Here is a 24,759-nt window from a genome sequence, read left to right as displayed (position 1 = left end):
AATTTAAATCTGCATCTCCCATCATTGCAAAACAGTTCCTTATATCTAGCAAGGAAGCTAGGGAGGTTAGTCCATCACTGTGTGCAGGACAAGGTGGACAGAAGCATATATAGCGGGGCGCTACCAGAGTGGGAATGTACTGTACGTACAAAACGAAACAATATTTTTATTGCATGTATATTGCAATGATACTTCATTTGCAGTGCCCTATTCATTGAATACTAATACTTTTCGTGGGATAACGTTATAATTTTGTTTTAACCCCTTCCACTTTGCATTACATTTATCTCTCTGTTGACAAATCTGCCAGTGTCCTAAAAAGACACAGTTTATCCTTGGTAAATGACTCGCATTGATTGGAAAAAGTGGTGCAGGGACTGGCTTAGCTGCCCATAGCAACCAATCAGATTCCACCTTTCATTTTTCAGAGCTCCTGTTAAAAATGAAAGGTGGAATCTGATTGGTTGCTGTGGGCAACTAAGCCAGATATCCTATACACCAGAGTTAATAAATCTCCCCCATATTTTTTTCATTGTTCCAGAAACTGTTGTAAGTACATTGTTAATTTTTCCCCACTAATCCTGTACATCTATAATGTGATGGGCATGATATTCACACCGTAGGGCATACATACTAGGACTGGTGTTTCAAACACCACACTCTGTAAGGGCTCGTTCACATGACCATGTGGAGCCCGTTCTGTGGACCGCAAATTGAGGTCCGCAATGCACGGGCACCGTCCGTGGGGCAGCTGCATGGGGATAATATATGGAATCACTTGAATGGGTCCGCGATCCCTCCGTTTCGCAAAAAGATAGAGCATGTTCTATCTTTTTGCGGGGCGGAGGTACGGAACAGAACCCCAGGAAGCACTCCGTAGTGCTTCTGTAGTGTTCCGTTCCGCATCTCTGGATTTGTGGACCCATTGAAGTCCTCATCCGTGATGCGGAATGCACACTGAACGGTGGCCGTGTATTGCAAATGCGGTCCACAATACGGCAACGAGCAGCACACGTTCGTGTGAACGAGTCCTAACTCTGGTGGAGTAAAGCCTAATTTATTAAGATGCGCATGCCTCATAAATGTGTCGCACCTTAAACTGTCCATGCACCGCAAACTGAAGTCTAGGCCAACTTTCTGGGGTAAATGTGTCGATCTGAGGAGGCCCTGTTCGCTTCTGCTAAGTCCCACCATGAATAGTCTGAAATACTAAGAGTCACAGGGTTTTATGCAAAAAATAGTACTTGTAGTATAAAAACTAAAAAAAACTGTCAGTATGGAAAAATGCTCATTTTGCAAAACATCAAAATGTTGGGAGATTTCTGCAGTTTTCCTGTACAGAATGCAAGGATTAGATTTACTTGGTGTGTTCAACGGTTGCCTACAGATGTCTTATCAATCCCAGAAGTCAATACTAAAGTATCTCATTGTGCACAGGCAGCTTAATGGGAACACATTTCCCAGACATGTCATAGCCACTTGGGTTAGTATACAAACTTGTAAGCAGCTATTTCACACATCCGAAAAGTTTACCAGAACAAGATTTTATTAAACATGCTAAAAAAACATGTTACACAAAGTACGCTGCCAAGGCAGCCATTTTGTCCTTTGGTTTCTTGAGATTACCTCTTCGTCCTCTGCCCCTTCCTCTCCCTTGTTTTCTTCCTTGTCCACCCCTGTGCATTGGATGTCTCATAGTGGCATGTTTGAGCTCTACCAGATCTTGGAAGACATTGTCACAAAATACACATCCTGTATGCTGAGTTTGGTCTCCGGGAAGGGGGCTCTTTGCTTTATTAAAGTCGACAAGCATAAGGGCAGCATCGCACACTTCACAGGTCTCCGCTGAGACTCGCACCCTGTGAGCGTTTTCAAAGAAGTGCACAATGACGTTACACTTATTACAGGACATCTTCCATTTAGGACCAGAGGTGGAGTCCAAGACCATCACCCCATTCTCACATTCCACACACTGGGCAATTCCAAGCATACTCAGTGAATGCTGGCAAGTTGGGTGTGTACACTCATTGCACCCCATCCCTAAAAAAGATGAAATTAAGATAAGTATCAACAGGCAAAAGGATGCTCATATAAAACAAAACATGTTCAAGGTGGGTAAACCAGGACTGGACAAATCCCCACTTATCATGGTGACTACAAATCTGTAACTGAGGCACATAGCCTTTAAAATGATAACATTCAGTTAACCTTTTTGGGGGACTTTAACTACCGTATTTTTTATCCTATAAGACACATTTTTTTCCACCAAAAGTGTGTCTTGTGGGGCAAATACTCATAAGCTCTTTTGCAGGACTGGGAGGCAGTGAGTACAACACTCCCTGTGCTCGCTCAGTACACACTGCTCCCTGGTCTTCTGCCGCAGGCGCTGCACGTTGTGCCGTGACCTGCTCCCAGCGTGAGGACATAGGCTCGCTCTGTGACCTCACGCTGTGCAATGTCCGGTCACAGCACAGCATAGCAGGAAGAGCACTGAATCTCAGGAGCGGCAGCAGCATCCAGAACAGGAGAGGCGAATTGATATTTTTCTGTCTGATCTGAGGTCTGATTAACATTGGGAGTCTGATCTGAGGTCTTTTGGAGGGTCAAAGCTGTGGTCTATTTAACACTAGGGGTCTGATCTGAGATCTGTTTGGGTGTCTGATTAACACTGGGGTCTGAGCTGAGGTATGATTGAAGTCTAAGCCGAGGTCTAATTAACATTGGGTATCGGATATGAGGTCTGTGTGGGTGTCTGAGCTGAGGCCTGATTAACATTGGGGGCCTGAGCTGAGGTCTGATGAAAAACATTGCGTCTTATGGGCAGGTGCTTCTTATAATGCGAAAAAAGGAGATTTTTTGTGAAACTCACCTGTAAAATCTTTTTCAATTGGGGGACACAAACCATGGGTATAGCTTAGGCTACCACTAGGAGGAGACACTATGCAAATAAGAAAAAACAGCTCCTCCTCCACTGGCTATATCCCCATGCTCCAACAGGAGGACCTCAGTGCGTGCAAAAGCAGTAGGAGAAGGAGACCAAAACCAAATATTAATAAAGAAAACAGAACCAAGGAACACCGCCATCAGGCCGTTAACCATAAGGTCCCAATAGATAGAACCAACCCCTCCTGTAACAGACAAGAATGGGTGGGAACTGTGTCCCCTAATGGAAAAGATGAGAAAAAGATTTTACAGGTGAGTTTCACAAAAAATCTCCTTTTATCGCCCATTCCATTGGGGGACACAGACGATGGGACGTCCTAGAGCAGTCCATGGGGTGGGAGACCAACACCTCGAGAGGGAAACGTCCAACGGTTAAACAGGTACCACAGCCTGCAATACCTTGCGCCCTAGGGCAGCATCAGCCAACGCCAGAGAGTCCAGCTGGTAGAACTTGGTAAAGGTATGTAAGGACGACCAGGTGGCCGCCTTACAAAGTTATGATGTAGAGGCTCGATTGCGCTTAGCCCAGGAGGCCCCCCCCCCCCCCCCCACTGGGGGAACCCTACCCTGGGACCGATAGGCCATGGCAATAGTCGACCGAATCCACAGTGACCTTGGAGGCCGCCAGACCCTTACGAGGCCCCTCGGGAATCACAAAAAGGGAGTCAGAGTGGCGAAATGGGGCAGTAACCGACAGGTACACCCGCAAACCACGGACAACATCCAGAGAATGGAGAGCGCGCTCCTTGGGGTTCGCCGGAGCGGGGCAAAAAGAGGGCAGAATTATGTCCTCATTAAAATGGAAGGTGGAGACCACCTTGGGCAAAAAAGAAGGGACTGGGCGCAGTACCACTTTATCCTTGGAGGAAAGGGCGGCCAGCTCCGATACCCTCCTGATAGAGGTGATGGCCACCAAAAAGACCACCTTCCAGGTGAGAAGACTCAGGGAAATGTCCCTCAGGGTCTCAGAAGGAGCCGTCTGGAGAGAAAACAGAACCAGGTTCAGATCCCAGGGGGGCAGGGGAGGGACATACGGAGGGACCGAATGTGCCACCCCCTGTAGGAAGGTCCTCACCGGACCGAGCAGAGCTAGAGACCGCTGAAAGAAAATGGCCAGAGCAGAGACCTGACCCTTCAGAGAGCTCAGGGACATTCCCATCTCAAGAACCGACTGGAGAAAGGAGAGGACCACCGGAACGTAGAAGCGAAGGGGAAAAACACCTAACTTCTCGTCGCAAAAGGCAAGCAAGGCCTTCCAGGTACGATAGTATATCCGGGAGGAAGCTGGTTTCCTGGCTCTTATCATGGTCCTCACGACAGAGTCTGAGAAGCCCCTCTTCTTCAAGGTGGAGGTCTCAACAGCCACGCCGTTAAACAAAGCGGCTGTAAATTCTGGTGGAAGAGCGGTTCTTGAGACAGCAGGTCCTCGCTGAGAGGAAGAGGCCACGGAACGTCTGCCAGCATCCGAGTGACCTGCGAGAACCAGGCGCGGCGAGGCCAATCGGGGGCGATGAGTATGGTCGGGATTCCTTCAGCCGCGACCCTGCGAAGAACCTTTGGGAGTAGAGGCAGTGGTGGGAAGACTAAGCCCTAAAGAGCCGTGTCACAGTGTGAGCACAGGGGGAGAAGGAGTTTGCAGGAGAGCGCTGTACTTATCTGAGTCCTGCAGTCTTCACCCTCTGTTCTGGACCAGCAGGGCTTCACCTCTTCAGTCATCTGGCACAAGGAGTGGCAGAGCACTGGAAAGAGGGCAGGACTAGGTGACCCCGGATCTGGTAGGCCAACGGAGCTGCAGGTCGAGCCCGGTTTCACTTATCTTCTGGGGGGAAAGGGAGGTAGCCTGGGACGGTCATTCGACCCCGGCGCTTGCTCCGCTGAGAGACCAGAGACGCAACAAACAGGAGAAGAAAAAACTACAGGGACAACCCTGCAGGAGCAGGAGTGTCACCTCCTTATCCGACACCAAGCTAAAACTGAGGTCCTCCTGTTGGAGCATGGGGGTATAGCCAGTGGAGGAGGAGCTGTTTTTTCTTATTTGCATAGTGTCTCCTCCTAGTGGTAGCCTAAGCTATACCCCTGGTCTGTGTCCCCCAATGGAATGGGCGGGAAATACAGAAGTTATTCCTTTCATATTGACTTCAATGGGAACTGTAGAAACATCTAAGCAGTGGAATTCCCCTGCTGGCTGCTGCAGGTAGCCACAATTTTAGCACTTATTTCTATAACAGTGTGAAGAGACGTTTTAGAGATGGAGGTATATATTGTTAATATGTTCTATAGTTCTGACAATACCACAGGTTTGTATTTAAATGACTAGAAATGCAGGTAAAATCCTTTCTGCCCCATTTATTTCCAGGATACAATTATGTCAAGTTAACCCAGATATCTGAGTGGGAACTGTACAGTCCTAACATAAACTAAGCTTAAGGCCTCTTGCACACGGCCATTGTGCATTCAACTTGAATGGGTCCGTGATCCGTCCACACCATAAAATAATAGAACAAGTTCTATTTTTTTGCAGTGCGGAGGCACGACCAGAAACATCATGGAAGAACTCCGTAGTGCTTCCGTGGGGTTCTGTGAAGTGAATGGGTCGCAATACGGGCCACGGCAGGCAACAGCCATGTGCATGAGGCCTACGGTATATAATAATAAAATGAAAGTGGCACCAGATCTGTAAACATACCTTTTTTCATGTCCCTGAATGGTGCATTATTGTAACAATATGGGCACAGTGGATAGCTCTTCCCCCGTGAACCTGATGACCACAGCACAAGTTCAAAGTCATCCAGAGGACAGCGCAACTCCTTGTACAACTTTATGGTTCCATTCTGGGGTAAGCTATACGTCTCATCGCAGTGGGAGCAATGCAGACGGCTGGGCTTAGCCTGGTGACAAACATAAAACAGGGTGCTAAATTTAACAGATACAAGATTCAGAATTACCTGGATTTCGGCATTGATTCCTAATGAAATGTGGTCTGATTGTTATCCAAGTCATAACACAATGCAAGGAGAAAAAGTAAGTGAATGTGTTAATGACTTCACTAAGATAATTGGCAAATGGTGTTTAAACTCTTCCTGACCAAGCAATTTATTGTTTTTGCGCTTAAATTTTTTACATCCTGCTTTCCTGGAGCCATAACTGTTTTATTTTCCATCCACAAAGCCATATGAGGGTTTTTAGTTTTTTTCCCCCGGGAAAAAATGTACTGGAAATCCATTTAAATATATGATATCTTTTTTTTTTTTCAATTCTCTTTTTATTAGTTTTTATAATAAAATAAGAGACTGTTTACATTGTGTCGATGTAGAAGAAATCAAGAACAATTATGACAAGTTGATATGCAACAGCGCTCGTTCTATAACATAATGATGTTATGGAGTAATGAGTAGATGGGAAAGGGGAGGGAGGGAGGGAGAGGAGTGAGGGAGGGGGGAGAGTTGAGGGTTGGGTACGAGTGGTGTGTTGTATCCAGGATCAAGGACGAACAGATTTTGTGAAGATCAGTTCGGTGTTTCAGATATGTTAGAAAGCATCTTAAGTGCTGGTGTAGTATTTCGGAGGGATAACCAAATCTTCCCATATTTTTTTTTATGTTGTGTGGGATCTTTAAATATCTGATATCTGCCGTACATGTACAACAGATGTTGGGAAGAGGTTAAATGAAGAAGATGGAATTGGAAATGTGGGTTTCACAGATGATCTGTCCATTAAATAAAGGCACACAAAGCCAGGTTACTTACAAATCACTTAATGTTAACGAAAATTGGTTAGTGTGAACTAATCGTTTTGCTTCCTCGAGGAAACAAACTTTCAGAAGACGTGTTAAAAGCTACAAAGGCATTGCTAAATACCTAGGTGTGCATCCATCCACAGTTGGAGAATTTACCTACTAATGAAGAAAAGTCAGGACTGTTGCTATTCTCTCTAGGGGTTGAATATGTTTTCCAGCTAAACCAATACTGTATAGTTTGGTTCAGGGTTTAGAGTTTCTTAAAATCATAAAACACTGCACTGCTGCTATGTACTTCTGGCTCATGTCTCAACAGGCAAAAAATGTCTCGAAAAGCTCGCTCAGCCTATCACTCTCACTGTTTTTCACACATATTCTGCCGTAACTATACAGAATGCTAATTATAATTGCATAGATACCTGGATATACTTCATAAAGCGATGACATTTTCCACAGCGAGACAGCGGTTTGCCAGTTGCAGCCAGGGGGGAGAAGGACACTTCCATTAATTCATCCATACCTAATGAGAAATAGTAACAACCACATAGTTAAAATGATGTTCCAACCAAACAATTTTATGCCATTAATGTTAGCTGGCGGACCAATTTCTTTTTGCAGCTCCAGACTGCTATTGATGGAGCTTTGTTCACCAGATTTGGTGGGGGTCCAAGAGGTGTCACCCTAATCTTCCAAGCACAGATACAGGGAGTGCAGAATTATTAGGCAAATGAGTATTTTGACCACATCATCCTCTTTATGCATGTTGTCTTACTCCAAGCTGTATAGGCTCGAAAGCCTACTACCAATTAAGCATATTAGGTGATGTGCATCTCTGTAATGAGAAGGGGTGTGGTCTAATGACATCAACACCCTATATCAGGTGTGCATAATTATTAGGCAACTTCCTTTCCTTTGGCAAAATGGGTCAAAAGAAGGACTTGACAGGCTCAGAAAAGTCAAAAATAGTGAGATATCTTGCAGAGGGGTGAAGCACTCTTAAAATTGCAAAGCTTCTGAAGCGTGATCATCGAACAATCAAGCGTTTCATTTTAAAATAGTCAACAGGGTCGCAAGAAGCGTGTGGAAAAACCAAGGCGCAAAATAACTGCCCATGAACTGAGAAAAGTCAAGCGTGCAGCTGCCAAGATGCCACTTGCCACCAGTTTGGCCATATTTCAGAGCTGCAACATCACTGGAGTGCCCAAAAGCACAAGGTGTGCAATACTCAGAGACATGGCCAAGGTAAGAAAGGCTGAAAGACGACCACCACTGAACAAGACACACAAGCTGAAACGTCAAGACTGGGCCAAGAAATATCTCAAGACTGATTTTTCAAAGGTTTTATGGACTGATGAAATGAGAGTGAGTCTTGATGGGCCAGATGGATGGGCCCGTGGCTGGATTGGTAAAGGGCAGAGAGCTCCAGTCCGACTCAGACGCCAGCAAGGTGGAGGTGGAGTACTGGTTTGGGCTGGTATCATCAAAGATGAGCTTGTGGGGCCTTTTCGGGTTGAGGATGGAGTCAAGCTCAACTCCCAGTCCTACTGCCAGTTTCTGGAAGACACCTTCTTCAAGCAGTGGTACAGGAAGAAGTCTGCATCCTTCAAGAAAAACATGATTTTCATGCAGGACAATGCTCCATCACACGCGTCCAAGTACTCCACAGCGTGGCTGGCAAGAAAGGGTATAAAAGAAGAAAATTTAATGACATGGCCTCCTTGTTCACCTGATCTGAACCCCATTGAGAACCTGTGGTCCATCATCAAATGTGAGATTTACAAGGAGGGAAAATAGTACACCTCTCTGAACAGTGTCTGGGAGGCTCTGGTTGCTGCTGCACGCAATGTTGATGGTGAACAGATGAAAACACTGACAGAATCCATGGATGGCAGGCTTTTGAGTGTCCTTGCAAAGAAAGGTGGCTATATTGGTCACTGATTTGTTTTTGAATGTCAGAAATGTATATTTGTGAATGTTGAGATGTTATATTGGTTTCACTGGTAAAAATAAATTATTGAAATGGGTATATATTTGTTTTTTTTTAAGTTGCCTAATAATTATGCACAGTATTAGTCACCTGCACACACAGATATCCCCCTAAAATAGCTAAAACTAAAAACAAACTAAAAACTACTTCCAAAAATATTCAGCTTTGATATTAATGAGTTTTTTGGGTTCATTGAGAACATGGTTGTTGTTCAATAATAAAATTAATCCTCAAAAATACAACTTGCCTAATAATTCTGCACTCCCTGTATATCCCACTGATAAACACTATTGGTCACAATTTCCAATCAAAACGTAAAAAAGTGTTATACACTATTAAATCAGAAGTTGGCATGACCGTGGTTATTTAGCTGCTGCCATATTGGTTGTCACATTGAATTAACTTCTGAGAAACATTCAATTTTCATTCTGTCAGCATACTCAACTAAGGTAGTTGTGTCCGATTTTCAGTCCACAAAACAACGGATCCATTAAGAACAGATAGCTTCTGTGTGCACTCTGTTTTCAACCCCACTATCTATAGATATCTATAGAAAGGGCTTGGGTTTTGTGGATCACAAAAAAAACACAAATGCCCCATTGTATGGGTCAATGTGCCATCCATTTTAAAGGAAGGGTCTGGCCATTTTCTGGTTACTGTTGACTAATGTGTTTGTAAGATGACTATATGGCACTTATTAATATAGCCTTTCTTGCCATTCTGCACCATTTTCTATATTTCATAAGGTATGTCCCCTTGTTTGCTAAGTCTTTTGTGCTGTCCACAAAATGGCTTCTGAAGGAGGGTATGTGACCAGGCTAATCACATCCATGTGATGTCTCCTTCATTCAAATACATTGCACCTGCCATTATCCAATACATTTCAGACATCCAAGGGTTACATAGCATCATAAATCAATATAATGCTATGTGACCACGACAGTGCTGAAAGATCAGGTCTTTCAGCACTCGTCTCGTCTGAAAGGGGCCTAAGTATTATCAGGAATAAAAACTCATCTGAGGCATTGAAATCTCACCTGCAATAGAATCCACAAAATAGTGAAACTTCCTCTTGAAGATATCCAGAGTATGTTCCAGGACCTGATGGAAATTTACTTTCCCCAGAGCAATCAGATTAAGCTGTTTTTCAACTGCACTCCGTATAGTGGGTAAAACCAGCTCAGGATCTAACAGGAGGAAACAGTGAAGCATTTTCAGAATTAGATACTGAAAAAAAAAAAGCTGTAAAATACAGAAGCCAGTTTCATTAGCTACAGTTATATTTTCATGTATCCCAAATCGTTAAAGGCATGTTCACATGTGGCAAATTTGTTGTAGAAATGCTGGCAACTGTTCCATACATCTGAATGGAGTTTGTAAAAACAAGATTTTTGTAAAACTTACCAGTAAAATCTCTTGCTCGCTCTTCATTGGGGGACACAAAAACCGTGGGTATAGCTATGTCCTCTAGGAGGCGTTGACACTAGGTAGAAGCTGTTAGCTCCTCCCCTGGCAGGAAGATACAAAAATTCAGGGCAGCACACCTGATGAAACAACCAGTAGCAAGGGGTGCCAGCGGTATTGCACCTTACCATGGTGAAAATAGTGGGATCCTTTTAGTGGGATCCTTTTATTCACCCGTGCAACGTTTCGGTCCACTTGCTGGGACCCCCCCTTTGTGCACAAGCAGTAGGAGAAGCAAGCTAGTCAAGGAAAGAAACGTGGAAAACCAACAATGCCAAAGGACCCAACGGGATGCGTCTCTGCAGGCATCTAAGGAACTGCCGCCTGCAAGACCATGCGGCCCAAGGCAGCATCCGCTGATGCATAAGTATGCACCTGGGTAAAATGTTGTGAATGTGTATAAGGAGGACCAAGATGCGCCCACCGCTCTGGTGGAGTGAGCCGTGATACCTAAGGGCGGAACCCTGCCCCGAGCGTGTTATGCTTCAGCAATTGCCACCCAAATCCAACGTGCGATTGCCACCTTGGAGGCCCCCAATCCCTTGCAAGGACCCTCCAGGATGACAAAAAGGGAGTATGTACTCAGGAAGGAACTGGAGGCTGCTAAATAAATCTTCAGAGCCCTCACAACATCCAAATGGTGTAACTCCCTTTCCTTAGGGTGTGAAGGAGAGGGACACAGTGAGGGAAGGATAATTTCTTCGTTGATATGGAAGTCAGAGATCACCTTCGGGTGAAAGAAAAGAACGGGCCGGAGAACACTTTATCCTTATGAAGAACCAGGAAGGGTTCTCTACAAGAGAGCGCCGCCAACTCGGATGCCCATCTGATGGATGTGATAGCCACAAGAAAAACTACCTTCCAGGACAGGATTCGGAGTGAAATCTCCCGCAAGGGCTCAAAGGGAAAAGCCTGGAGCGCTGAAAAGACTAAATTCAGATCCCAAGGCAGTAAAGGAGGACGGTACGGAGGAACCGTATGTGCCACTCCCTGAAGGAAGGTTTTTATGGGCCCCAGGGGGGCCAGAGGGGGCTGGAAAAAGATACAAAGTGCCGACACCTGACCCTTTAAAGAACTAAGGGCTAGACCAAGGTCCAACCCTGATTGTAGAAAGGATAGGACCGTGGGGAGAGAAAAACGAAGTGGGGGGATGTTCCGGCTTTCACAGAAGCCCAGGAAGGACCTCCAGTCCTGTAATAGATCCTGGACGATGCAGGCTTCCTAGCCTGAATCATAGTGAGTCAGAATGGTGGTTTCAATAGCCACGCCGTCAAACGAAGGGACCTTAAATGCTGATGGAAGACCGGACCCTGCGAAAGAAGGTCGTCTCTGAGTGACAGTGACCAAGGGACGTCTCCTAGAAGGAGAACGAGGTCGGCGTACCACGAGCGAGGGGGCCAATCCGGGGCGACTAGGATTGTTGGAATGTCCTCCATCCTGATCTTCGGTAGAACCCTGGGTAGCAGGGGGAAGGGGGAGACACGTAAAGAAGGGAGAACCCCTGCCAAGGGGAGATCAGGGCGTCCACACCGCAAGCTTCCGGATCTCTTGCTCGGGAGAGAAAGGTGGGAAGCTTCCGATTGAGTCTCGAGGCCATCAAGTCCACGTCCGGGCGACCCCAACGCAGACAGATCGCCTAAAACACCTTCCTCAGCAGGACGATCAATTGTCGTCCTGCTGAGAAAGTCCGCAGTCCAGTTCTCCACACCCGGGATGTAGATTGCTGAAATTGCTGATACGTGGGCCTCCGCCCACCACAAGATCTTGGCAGATTCCTGCATCACCGCGAAGCTGTGCCTTCCCCTCTGGTGGTGGATGTACGCCACCGCCGTGGCGTTGTCCGACTGAACTCTGACCGGGCGACCTCTTAGGAGATGGGTCCAGTGCCGGACGGATAGAAGAATCGCCCTGAGCTCCAGAACATTGATCGGAAGCTTGGACTCCGACTGAGACCATGTGCCTTGGACTGTCCTGGGAGGGAAAACTCCTCCCCAACCTTGCAGACTGGCGTCTGTAGTAACAACCATCCAGGACATTGGAAGGAAGGACCTTCCCAGAACTGGAACCGACAGCCACCAACAGAGGGACGACCTCACCTGAGGAGAGAGGTGGATGGGACAGTCCAGACTCTCGGACGATTTGTCCCAGGAGGACAGGATTGCTCTCTGGAACATGCGAGAGTGGAACTGGGCAAAGGGAATCGCCGCGACCATCTTCCCTAACGTCTTTATGCAGAGGCGAATGGATGGGAGCCTGCAGTTGAGAAGAAATCTCACGGAGTGGTGTAAAGCCGCTTCCGTGTCCAGAAGCATGCCCAGAAACACATGTTGTCTGGAGGGAGTCAGAGATGATTTCTGAAGATGACCAGCCACCCGAAGCGTGCAAGGGCTTCCAGTGTGATCTTCACACTGCTCGATGCTTGGGCGAAGGGTTCACCAGAGTGAAGTGACCCAGGGGGGGTCACCGGAGCAGGGAGCTCTGGAGGGTGTATCCGAGGGAGGTGCAGTCTGCGCTGGTGGCGGATTTTCAACCGAGCGACCCACTATAGATAGGATGGATTGGGAGATTTTAGAGAAGTCTTCCACCGCCCGAGAGAGGGTTCTGGCCCAATCCGGGAACTCAGATACCAGAGAGGAAGGATTGCTCTCTGGAACATGCGAGAGTGGAACTGGGCAAAGGGAATCGCCGCGACCATCTTCCCTAACGTCTTTATGCAGAGGCGAATGGATGGGAGCCTGCAGTTGAGAAGAAATCTCACGGAGTGGTGTAAAGCCGCTTCCGTTTCCAGAAGCATGCCCAGAAACACATGTTGTCTGGAGGGAGTCAGAGATGATTTCTGAAGATGACCAGCCACCCGAAGCGTGCAAGGGCTTCCAGTGTGATCTTCACACTGCTCGATGCTTGGGCGAAGGGTTCACCAGAGTGAAGTGACCCAGGGGGGGTCACCGGAGCAGGGAGCTCTGGAGGGTGTATCCGAGGGAGGTGCAGTCTGCGCTGGTGGCGGATTTTCAACCGAGCGACCCACTATAGATAGGATGGATTGGGAGATTTTAGAGAAGTCTTCCACCGCCCGAGAGAGGGTTCTGGCCCAATCCGGGAACTCAGATACCAGAGAGGAAGGCAGAAGTACGGGCTGAAGGGAGGGCCCCTGCCTGGGTGCCTGACAAGCAGTGTAGACAGAATCTGGGTTGCCCGCAAGGGAATTTTGCCTGACACATGGAGCAGGCATAATGGACAGCTATTGACAGCTTTGGATGAGCACCCGTGGGATCAGACATGATGGTTAACCCAGGGAAAAAACACACCTCGAGGCTGGAGAGGGTACGGTGACCTGAGGAGAGAGGGGATAAGAGTTCCTACCAGAGCCAAGAAAACGAGAGCCGCCGGAGGAGGATGCCCGCCTAAGAAGAGCTTCCTGTAGCGCTGTGGCGGGAAGAAAAGGTCCCACCCCCTCAGGTCCCGCGATAATCCGCTCCACCTCAGGTCTACTCACTGCTGCCTGAGCGCGCGTGCCCGTCCTGTAGCCCCCGCAGCACCACCTGTCATCGTTCTCCACCGGAGACTGCAATGACACCCCGCCAGCTGGCTGCCCTCTGGAGGGCCAATGTGGTAAATGGGGGGACCGGAAGGACCGGGGCGCCCAGAGACCCGACCAGAATGCCTCTCATAAAAATCACCCCCAGCCGGCCCAGTCACGCAGGAGACCGGAGTATAGGTGGGAGGGGTTGGAAGGCTGGGAGCAGGCATTACTTATCTGTCCTGCCGCCATGTTCACCCTTCTTCTGCTCCAGCAGGGTCACCTCTTTAGTTACTAGCACCGTAGTGGCAGGACACTGGAAGAGGGACTTGGATAGGTGACCCTTCCGCTGGCGGGATGCAGGGGAGCGAAGTTGCCCTGGTCCACCTTGTTTTCTTGTGGGGGAGGAGGCAGCGTGGCGGACCAACACTGACATGCTCCCCCGGGAGAACAAGGAGGCTAGGCGACCACTGTTTCCCACCTGAAAAAGAAAAAAACAATAAAATAAAATAAAAAATCTTCAAGGAGCCACCCTGCGGAGCAGGGAGGTCTTGCCGCCTATTGACACTAGAAAAAACTGAAGCTGGAGGGGGTATAGTTTCAGTAGGAGGGGCTAACAGCTTCTGCCTAGTGTCAACGCCTCCTAGAGGACATATACCCATGGTTTCTGTGTCCCCCAATGAATATGGGCGAGAAATTCAAGATACATGCTGCACAGACAACCCCATTCAAATGTATGGAGCAAACTGTTGTAGAAATGTATGAAACAAATTCACCATATGTGAGCATATCCTTAGATGTCAGTCTAAGAGTTTTAGGTTCAGTTAAAAGGGTTGCGCCACAATATCAAGTTATAAGCATCTGATGGGTGGGAGTCCGACCGCTGGAAGGGCTGTACTACTATCTCTGGCAGTCCTATAGAGAATGAATGGGGCAACAGCGAACATGCCCGACCTGCTGTTCCATTCATATGGCTTTGCTGTCATTTTTGCCATTGGTGCGTGGGTCCAGCTGTCAGACTGCTAGCAGTGAGATGTGGGTACTGGTTAAGCTGATATTGCTGTTGAGAAAATTAGTTTTGGCCTTGGATTTTGTTTTCTGGAATATCAGCTTTATATTGTTTCCTGAATATGCATAGTAACAAAATGTGCCAGATTACCTACTTGTTTCATAATCTTGGATAGATAATGAATTAAAAAAGCTATTACCTTAAGGAGTGAGCATCCTCCCGCAATAACCGTAGTGTATTTATAGCAGCATTGTGGTCACTGCAGTAATGTTCTTTTGTACTTACCTATCTTGTAATAGCCGTGTACTAACACAATTCCCAGACTGGTAGGCTTCAGTCTGCGGCCACTCTCTACTGTAACATAATTACGCTGGCAGACATTATTGATGTGCACTGGGATACTTGCATCCGTACCTAATGGGTAAAACACAATATATGCTTACCATTATACTTCTTACATACTAATAAAGCTTCACAAATCACTTCTCGTTACATGCTTGATCAGGAGTTTTGCCCTTCATCCCTTACTAAGCTCAATCTTACCAGCAGGTGATGCCATCAGGTAACTTTAGGTGTCCCATTTGCAAAGGCCATAGCTATAATAACAAAGTATCTCCCAGTGTATGGACCGTTGCCAATCATGCACCATACATTAGACTTGATTACTAAAAATTACTAAATTGAGCTACTGAACCTGCACAGTTTAACCACGACGCTTGCCCAGTGAACTCTCCACTGAAATGCTTCCACTACACATGCACCGAAGCTGGTGCCACTGACGTTGTGTCATGGAGCATTATGGGATATGTAGTTTTCAACTTTCGCTGATGCTACTAACGTGCTTCTGTCCTTGAAGACTGCAAGCAACACAGCAGAGGGACCAGGGAAAACAGTAAAAAGTACAATCAGAAAAAACAATAGCATGTTCTCCACCTTCTGACTATACAGCAAGTGTTAAGTGACCTTTTAGCAAAAAAAACCCCATTATACAGAAAGCACTGTAAAACAATAACCATACCGCATAAACCGGCATATAGTCAAATGTAATTTGCTAGCATACCTTTGAAATTAGAAATAGAACGTGTCTGACCTATTTTACCGATATACCGGGTTTACATGGAGATTCTGTTACCTACTTTTCTTTTTGTTGTTCCCCAAGTGACAATCACAAATAGCTGCCATTATTGCTCCTATAGAGTTTGTCACCTAAGTACCGAATGAAAAATATGCTTCGGTATGCAGCAAAAGGAGTAGGAGCGATGTATTGCTGCAGATATGTTGATGAGGCGTATGTAGCTGTAGCCAGTAACCATGTGAGCAATTAAACAGGTGATCCAAGATTTTTTTTATGGTGATTTATGTATTTTGAGGGAAACACTCTATATCGTATGGTTTTTATTGATGTATCTGTGCATACCGGTATAAAGGATTACTAACCAATCCCATGTTTCTCCATCAGGGTGATGAGCTCGGCTTCTGTAAGATAATCTGGAGGGCACGTCTGCTTTTCCTGAAGCTTTATCTCATCCACAGTGAACTTGTCCCCTCTTTCACATGGCTGAAAACTTTCCTCTAGTGGGATACCCAGCCAAGGCATTATTTCCGTAAACCCTGAAATTCAATAGTGAAGAAATCAACCCATCTTTTAAGAAAAGCTTGTAAAATGAAAGTACACCAAGTCGCAACCTTTAGATGGAATAGCATCCAACAGCAATTCTCCATTTTATATACTGTATATACGCATAATCAGCGGAAATGGACACATAATAAGCTTTGCAGGGCTGGGGACCCAGTTTGCAAGTCAGTCAGAAGACTATCCTAAAACAGTGTGTGTCTGCTGAAGCCATTGCAATCTACACCATAAACCTCTTTGCAGAAATGAAAATGTTCAAACACAACCAATACATTTTGTAAATGATCTGTCAGATTTTTAATGGCTTGAAGAAATGGATTCCATCAAATATACATGGCAATAATCACCAGAAAAGGTCTGTCCGATTGGCTGAAAAATGCATATGTCTTGAGCTGCCGCGGTTATCCGATTGCCAAATACTGGTAAATCAGATGTTAGTGCGACAAACATTTAGTATTCAGTTGCAGCAGCCATTTTTACAAAAATGCCGCTTTCATTGAGGTCACCTTTAAATTAATTTCTCAGAAACTGACAACAAACCACACTATGCTCCGCAAAGCAAATGTGCTGTTGCTGTTGTCACTTTTGCAAAAATGGCCGCACTAACTAAATACCATAGTTTCATGTAAAAATGACCAGACTTTGAGTATCACTTATACGTTTGGTTACACTATATGGTGAATTTTACATTTTAAGTGGAAATCACATTTAAAGGGCAATAAAAGATCCAGGGCCCCTAGCCTGGGTTTGGTACTTCTTTTCTTGATGCAACCACACCTCTCTCCACCAAGGATTCTTTCAAAGTCCAGCTTTCTATTACCAGGTGGAGGGAACAGCCATAAGATGATTGCCCCAACACCCAATCTTGCGATTATTAAAATGACTGTATCTGAATCTAGATACATCAGGATGGTTTTACAGAAAAGCTAGATTGCGTTCATTTTGGCAAACATGGACACTAAACTGGCTGTCTATAAAGAAGAAGAAAAAAAGTAAAAAAGTACTACACTCTTCAATTCCCCATTAATCCAGCGCTCCGCTCTGTGACTGTTGCAGCCAGTTGCTGGGCTCAAAGTACTGTTCTTAATGAAGATTAAAGAGGTGAGTACTGCCTCCATCTTGGTCCTGCACTCTAGTCACCCATAATTTTTTAATGAGTGCCATATACAGTGCCTTGGAAAAGTATTCACCCCCTTAACCTTTTTTCGTATTTTGTTACATTACAGCCTTAAGTTCAATGTTTTGTTAATCTGAATTGTATGTGATGGATCAGAACACAATAGTCTAAGTTGGTGAAGTGAAATAAGAAAAATATATAAATAAAACTATTGTTTAGAAATAGAAAACAGAAAATTGGCATGTGCTTAGGTATTCACCCCCTTTGTTAGGAAGCCCATAACAAGCTCCGATGAAACCAATTACCTTCAGAAGTCACATAATTAGTGAAATGATGTCCACCTGTGTGCAATCTAAGTGTCACATGATCTGTCATTACATATACACACACCTTTTTTTTTTTAAAGGCCCCAGAGGCTGCAACACCTAAGACAAGAGGCATCACTAACCAAACACTGCCATGAAGACCAAGGAACTCTCCAAACAAGTAAGGGACAATATTGTTGAGAAGTACAAGTCAGGGTTAGGTTATAAAAATAAATATCCAAATCTTTGATGATCCCCAGGAGCACCATCAAATCTATCATAACCAAAGGGAAAGAACATGGCACAGCAGCAAACCTGCCAAGAGACGGCCGCCCACCAAAACTCACGGACCGGGCAAGAAGGGCATTAATCAGAGAGGCAGCACAGAGACCTAAGGTAACCCTGGAGGAGCTGCAGAGTTCTACAGCAGAGACTGGAGTTTCTGTACATGGGACGACAATAAGCTGTACACTCCAAAGAGTTGGAGTTGATGCAAATCCTCAAACAATCCATGTTAATTCCAGGTTGTGAGGCACCAAAATATGAAAAAAGTCAAAGGGGTGAATACATTTTGCAATGCACTGTAGAGCTGGTCCTATTTTCCCTGAACTTATTTAGGCTGCTTTCACACTAGCGTTCGGGTTTCCGTTCGTGAGCTCCGTTTGAAGGAGCTCACGAGCGGACCCGAACGCAGCCGTCCAGCCCTGATGCAGTCTGAATGGAGGCGGATCCGCTCAGACTGCATCAGTCTGGCGGCGTTCAGCCTCCGCTCCGCTCGCCTCCGCACGGACAGGCGGACAGCTGAACGCTGCTTGCAGCGTTCGGGTGTCCGCCTGGCCGTGCGGAGGCGTGCGGATCCGTCCAGACTTACAATGTAAGTCAATGGGGACGGATCCGTTTGAAGATGCCACAATGTGGCTCAATCTTCAAGCGGATCCGTCCCCCATTGACTTTACATTGAAAGTCTGGACGGATCCGTCCCAGGCTATTTTCACACTTAGCTTTTTTTAGCTAATATAATGCAGACGGATCCGTTCTGAACGGAGCCTCCGTCTGCATTATTATGGGCAAATCCGTTCAGAACGGATCCGCCCGAACGCTAGTGTGAAAGTAGCCTTATTTCCTACTGGCACAAAAAGAGGAGAGTCATTGTAGAGTAGTGTCCCATCTAAAAGAGGTCACCTTGTTTTGGTGGATGAGCACAAATCATTTAGATCAAAATATACTTGCAAAGTACTTCATTAATTTATATAGTGAAAATACCATCAGCAATATGTATAATCCATATATTTAGTTTACAGTGTTCAGTTGCATTGTGCCTTTGCTAAAGAAGTACTGTTTTTATTTTTTTAGGCAATTTGCTGCCTTTTCTTTTTTTTTTTTACAAAACCAGACAATTTAGGGTACCTGCACATGGGTGCGGATAAACATGCAGAAGATACACACAAATTTTCTTGCAGATTTCTCTGCGTTTCCACACAAAAAGCCACATGTATTACTTGTGGCTTGATGTGGCTTTGCCGCAGATCTCACCCTTCCATTGAAAAGGTTGAAATCCATACAAAAAATTGTAAACATAATTGACATGCACCGGATTTCCAAATCCGCACAGCAGGTCAATTTCCACAAGGAACGAGAAAGCAAAGTGTACATGAGATTTGTCTCAGACACTTTGCTAGTAGTGTATTACGCTGCGGTTTTTCTGCAAAGGAATTTGTATGGAAAAAACTATGCATAATCTGCAACAGGTGCAGGTAGCCTTATTCTGCATTTCAACTGGAAGGTTAAGTTGCAAAAACAGATACTAGTATGCTAGGTTTACCCACTTACTGTTGGCCCCTAAAAATAATTTCCAATTTAACCCAGGAGGACCAACTAGTTTACAAAAGTTGCACAATTTGAATTTGGTTCTAAAATCACTTGGAAGTAAAACTATATTTTTTTGGCTGGGCTTATATGTAGCAGTCACAATGTGGCCAAAAACCTGCCTGCCCAAGGTGACGAATGGCTGCATAATTTTGAAGATAATTTGGGTGCTCATTGGGTTTTAGGAATATTACAGCCACTGCACTGAGTCTTATGGAATCATTTATCAAACTGGTGTAAAGTAGAACTGGCTTAGTTGCCCATAGCAACCAATTAGATTCCTCCTTTCATTTTTTACAGCACATTTGGAAAATGAAAGGTGGAATCTGATTGGTTTCTATGGGCAACTAAGCCAGTACTTTACACCAGTTTGATAAATGACCCCATTAATCTCTAATACTGAAGTAATATTCCTCGACCATGAATAAGTTAATTGGTGCATGACTTATTAAAAGCAACAGCTTAGATAACTGTACTGTAACTAACAAACCAAGAATCTGTGTGTCCATTAAGTGACCTTTTACGTGAGCTTGTACCTAATGTATTTAAATAAGGTACGTTCCCTACTAAATGGCAGCAAGCAGAGATCTCAATTCCCATGAGGAATTGCTACAGAAAGCACCATATTTTTCGCACTATAAGACACTTTTTCCCACAAAAGTGAAGAAAAAGTGGCAGTGCATCTTATAGTCCGAATGCTAGTGACCGCTTCCACTATGCAGGAGGCGCAGGGAGCCGTGAGGGAAGCGCTGTGCTGGCCCTAATCGCCTAATAACCTCCCTGGTTTTCTTCCCTGGCCCCACTCTGCACTGTGTCCTGATGCACGTAGGCGTGCACTATGACCTGGCGCTGTGTAACGTCAGGTCACAGTGCAGTGGTGACTGAAAAAAGACCAGGGAGCGCCACCCAGTGCAAGCAAGGTAAGTTTATTTATTTAGTTTTTTAACTGATCTGAGGTTTGATGGGGGGCTGATCTTGGGCTACTTTCACACTGGTGTTTTGGCTTTCCGTTTGTGAGATCCGTTCAGGGCTCTCACAAGCGGTCCAAAACGGATCAGTTTGCATTCTAATGCATTCTGAATAAAAAAGGATCAACTCAAAAAGCATCAGTTTGCATCAGTTCAGTCTCCATTCCGCTCTGGAGATGGACACCAAAACGCTGCTTGCTGCTTTCGTATGATGAAACTGAGCCAAACAGATCCGTCCTGGCACACAATGTAAGTCAATGGGGACGGATCCGTTTTCACTGATACAATCTGGCACAACAGAAAACGGATCTGTCCTCCAGTGACTTTAAATGGTGTTCATGACGGATCCGTCTTGGCTATGTTAAAGATAATACAAACGGATCCATTCATGATGGATGCAGACAGTTGTATTATCTGAACAGGTCCGTCCATGACCGATCCGCACAAAACGCAAGTGTGAAAGTAGAGGCTGATTGAGGTTGGGGGGGGAGGGGGAGGGGGTCTAATTTGAGGCTGATGGAGCTTGGGGGGTCTGAGGATCTGATCTGAGAATGATGGAGCTTGGGTATCTGATTTTGGGGTCTGATCTGAAGTCTGATGAACAATGGGGATCTGATATGGGGGTCTAATGAAACCTTTTTTTTTCTTATTTTCTTCCTCCAAATCCTCCAGGTGTATAGTCGTACAAATACAGTATATTGGAAAAAATTTATAACTTTTGATTAGACAAAGAATACCAATTGTCTACTGAAACCTTGATAACCCTTTATAGACAGTTATTAGACTTTTCACACTTTGTGGGTCAAACTCCTCATGCGACGGGAATTACATCTTTTGGGGTTCTGATGCGAGAAGCTATGATGCTAGATTTTTGGAGGTTGAAACACCCGGCAGTGGGACAATTCTCTTGCTGCTCTAGCACATATAATTCTTTATCCAGAATTGATCTCATTCTTGGTAATGCCCATATAGGGCAATATGTGAGGGACGTACAGTATTTGCCACGTAGGATCTCTGATCACTCTCCGGTGATGGCGGTGTTGGACCTCCGTACAACAAAAAAATCGAAGGTGTGGGGGTTGGAAGTTTAATCCATACTGGCTACCTCTCCTACCAGACGCTGGCGGAATTGGTGAAAACTTTTTGAATTTTTTCAGATTAATTTACCGTCTGCAACCAAATCAATAGTGTGGGAGACTATGAAAGCGTTTTTGCGGGGATTGCTTATAGCGGAAATTAACAAGAAAAAAAATTAAACTAGGGCGCACACGAAAAAGTTGATTATGGAGGTGGAGGCAGCAGAGGCGGAGTATGTTTTGCATCCACAAGATGGTGCTAGAGATAAATGGAAGGAGTCCCAACAAAAGCTGAATGATCGGTTATTGGTTCAAGTGAAAAACAAACGATTATTTCAAAAACAAACCTTCTATGAGGATGGGGAGAGGGCGGGTAGACTTTTGGCATTAATATCTAAAGCCCAGTTACAACCTACATACATTGCAGCCCTGAGGGATCAGTATGGTGTGGTTCAAACTGAGCCAATGCATTTGCTTTAGGTCATGTATTCTTTCTTCTCCACACTATATCATCTAAACTGAAAGTTATGGATGGGGAAATTATTTGCTTTTTACAGCCGTTAAAATTGCGTACCCTATCAAGTGAGCACAGGGTGTTGTTAGATAGTCCGATTACTGTGCAGGAGCTAGAGGTAGCATTAGGCACGATGTCCAATAATAAAGCCCCAGGCAGAGATGGCTTGCCCGCTAAGGTATATAAACAGTATTCCAGCATTCTCCTGCCTCAATTAGTAGAGGTATGTAATGATGCCAAGCGGCAGGGTCGGCTCCCTGACTCCATGAATGAAGCGGTCATTGTGCTTCTACCTAAACCAGGTAAAGATGTACTTGAACCTGAATCATATCGCCCCATTTCTTTGCTTCCAGTTGATGTTAGCGAATCGTCTAAACTCAGTAATTACCACCATAATATGTCAGGATCAAGCAGGTTTTATGCCCAATATGTCGACTGCAGTGAATGTTAGACGTCTTTTTCTGAACATTCAAGCGACCCAGGTCCACGCCTCGACCGCGGCGGTCGCATCTCTTGATGCGGCCAAAGCGTTTGATAGCGTGGAATGGCGTTATCTATGGTTGGTGCTTAAGAAAATGGGTTTTGGAGCTGAATTTATTTAATGGGTTCAATTGCTATATGCATGTCCTAGAGCGGCGGTGAGGGTTAATGGCGATTTGTCTGACCCGTTCTTGCTGTTTAGGGGTACTAGACAGGGGTGTCCACTGTCACCGCTTATTTTCGCGGTGGCGGTGGAGCCCTTGGCGGAAGCTCTGAGAATGGCTGATACAGTTAAAGGTCTTAACTATGGACCTAGAATAGAAAAAGTGGCTCTGTATGCCGATTACTTGCTTTTATTCTTGGACGATTGGGAACATTCTCTTCCTGCTGCAATGGCGATCATAAACCAATTTGGGAATATGTCTGGGTTGGCAATTAACTGGTCAAAGTCTGCCCTATTGCCCTTAGGTAGTAGTTATATTAGGCCGCCTCTAGATACGGGAGGGTTACAGATGGTGGCGTCTCTAAAATATTTGGGGGTGTGGGTAACTGCAAATTTAGGTGAATATGAACGTCTGACTCTGGTTCCAATGCTCAATGAATTTAGGAGGAAAGTACAGGCCTGGAGCAAATTACCTTTATCTTTGATTGGTCGAGTTAATCTTGTGAAAATGATATTAATGCCAAAACTTCTATACCTCCTCCATAACGCACCAATCTGGATTCCGCTTAGATTTTTTAACACTGTCAACGCAATATTCAGGGATTTAATATGGAGGGGAGGTGTCCCTAGGATTAAACTTTCAACCCTTCAACGGCCCAAAACGCAAGGGGGATTGGCAGTGCCAGATCCTTGGTCTTATTATATTGCAGCCCAGTTACAGCATTTCAGAGGATGGGGAGACGAGCCACAATTGAATAGTGCGGGGCGCATTATCCAGCACTTATTGCACTGTTCGTGTTTATTGTCAGCCTTGGAGGATGGTTTGTTTCATTCTCATGGTACCCAATATCCATTGATAAGCATGATGCATAAAATATGGTGGAAAGCTAAAGAAAGGGCGAATATTACCGGGTATAATACCCATACACCTATATGGCCTAATCACTTATATTCTGAACTAGACAAAATTAGTGGAGTGCAACAATGGGAGCAATATGGGCTGGGTAAGATGGTACAATTATTCTCGGACAAGGCATTGAAGAGTTTCGAAGTATTAAGACAGGAATTTGACATTCCACATAGGTATTTTTATGTTTATCTGCAGTTGAGGCATGCTATTCAGACTCAAGAAAAGAAGGGGAAGATCCAGCAGGCATCCAGATGTCCTATCATTGATTACACAGCGAGGGCAGGGTCCACTAGCGGGGTGATATCCCTCTATTACAATACACTCAGGGAGGAAGTTGATAAGGCCAACCCTCTGAAACTGTATGAGAAATGGAAGGCAGATATCTAGGATCTAACGGAAGAGCAGTGGAGGGAAATCCTCAATGACTTGCCAACGTTGTCCTTAAGTGAGTCCTATAGACTATCCCAGATGTATCTCCTGCATAGGGTTTATAGAACACCTGTACTACTATTCAAAATGGGTTGAATTGTTGTACTTGTATAACAAATTTTCTTGAAAAAGCAATAAAAATTATCTGATTAAAAAAAAAGACTTTTCACACTTTCAGTTTCTGTGCTACATAACTATATTGTTGGTGACTACTCACCAGGAGAGATGACTTCCTTGCAGGTGGCTGTAAATCTCTCACAGCCTACGCTGAAATTAATACTTGTCTGGAGATATTTGCAGTCATAACTGATGGTAGCAATAAAATGTCGAGTTATATACTCGTATAGTCTCCAAGCATCACTACCTTAACAGAAGAGAAAAAAAAAAAGATGGTAAGTTACATTAAATATACTTTGTCACACAGGTTACCGACACAGAACAATTCTCAACCTTAGTTCCTTGACTGTATATAAAATATTAGTGTAGGTCAAGAAAACCTGCATGTTGGATAAGTGCATACGTATCACTAATTCGTAGTTCTTGGAGCAAAATCTGATAATAGATGATTTAGTGCCCTGAGACTCTGCTCTAGGTTCTGTTGGATGGTTTGGTAGTTCGGTTCTTTGCTGATTCCGCAAAAGT

At 45.1% G+C, this 24,759-nt stretch overlaps 1 protein-coding gene across 1 annotated transcript in view; it reads right to left on the bottom strand.

The window, feature by feature from the left end:
- Nucleotides 1-1,525: 1,525 nt before the first annotated feature.
- TOP3B (DNA topoisomerase III beta) overlaps nt 1,526-24,759 on the bottom strand; it is a 68,565-nt gene continuing 45,331 nt past the window's right edge. Inside the window, exons 12-18 of the mRNA XM_044275552.1 lie at nt 24,335-24,481; nt 16,094-16,267; nt 14,942-15,070; nt 9,704-9,853; nt 7,099-7,199; nt 5,630-5,831; nt 1,526-2,040 (exon numbers count right to left, since the gene is read on the bottom strand). Of these exons, the coding sequence (XP_044131487.1) occupies nt 1,571-2,040; nt 5,630-5,831; nt 7,099-7,199; nt 9,704-9,853; nt 14,942-15,070; nt 16,094-16,267; nt 24,335-24,481 (1,373 nt within the window). The 3' untranslated portion in view covers nt 1,526-1,570. The remainder of the gene's footprint in view (nt 2,041-5,629; nt 5,832-7,098; nt 7,200-9,703; nt 9,854-14,941; nt 15,071-16,093; nt 16,268-24,334; nt 24,482-24,759) is intronic.

Source organism: Bufo gargarizans, chromosome 1 (genome assembly GCF_014858855.1).
Source record: "Bufo gargarizans isolate SCDJY-AF-19 chromosome 1, ASM1485885v1, whole genome shotgun sequence".
Taxonomy (NCBI): domain Eukaryota; kingdom Metazoa; phylum Chordata; class Amphibia; order Anura; family Bufonidae; genus Bufo; species Bufo gargarizans.
The sequence above is the reverse complement of the archived record's forward strand: the minus strand, read 5'-3'. Positions and strand labels throughout refer to the sequence as shown.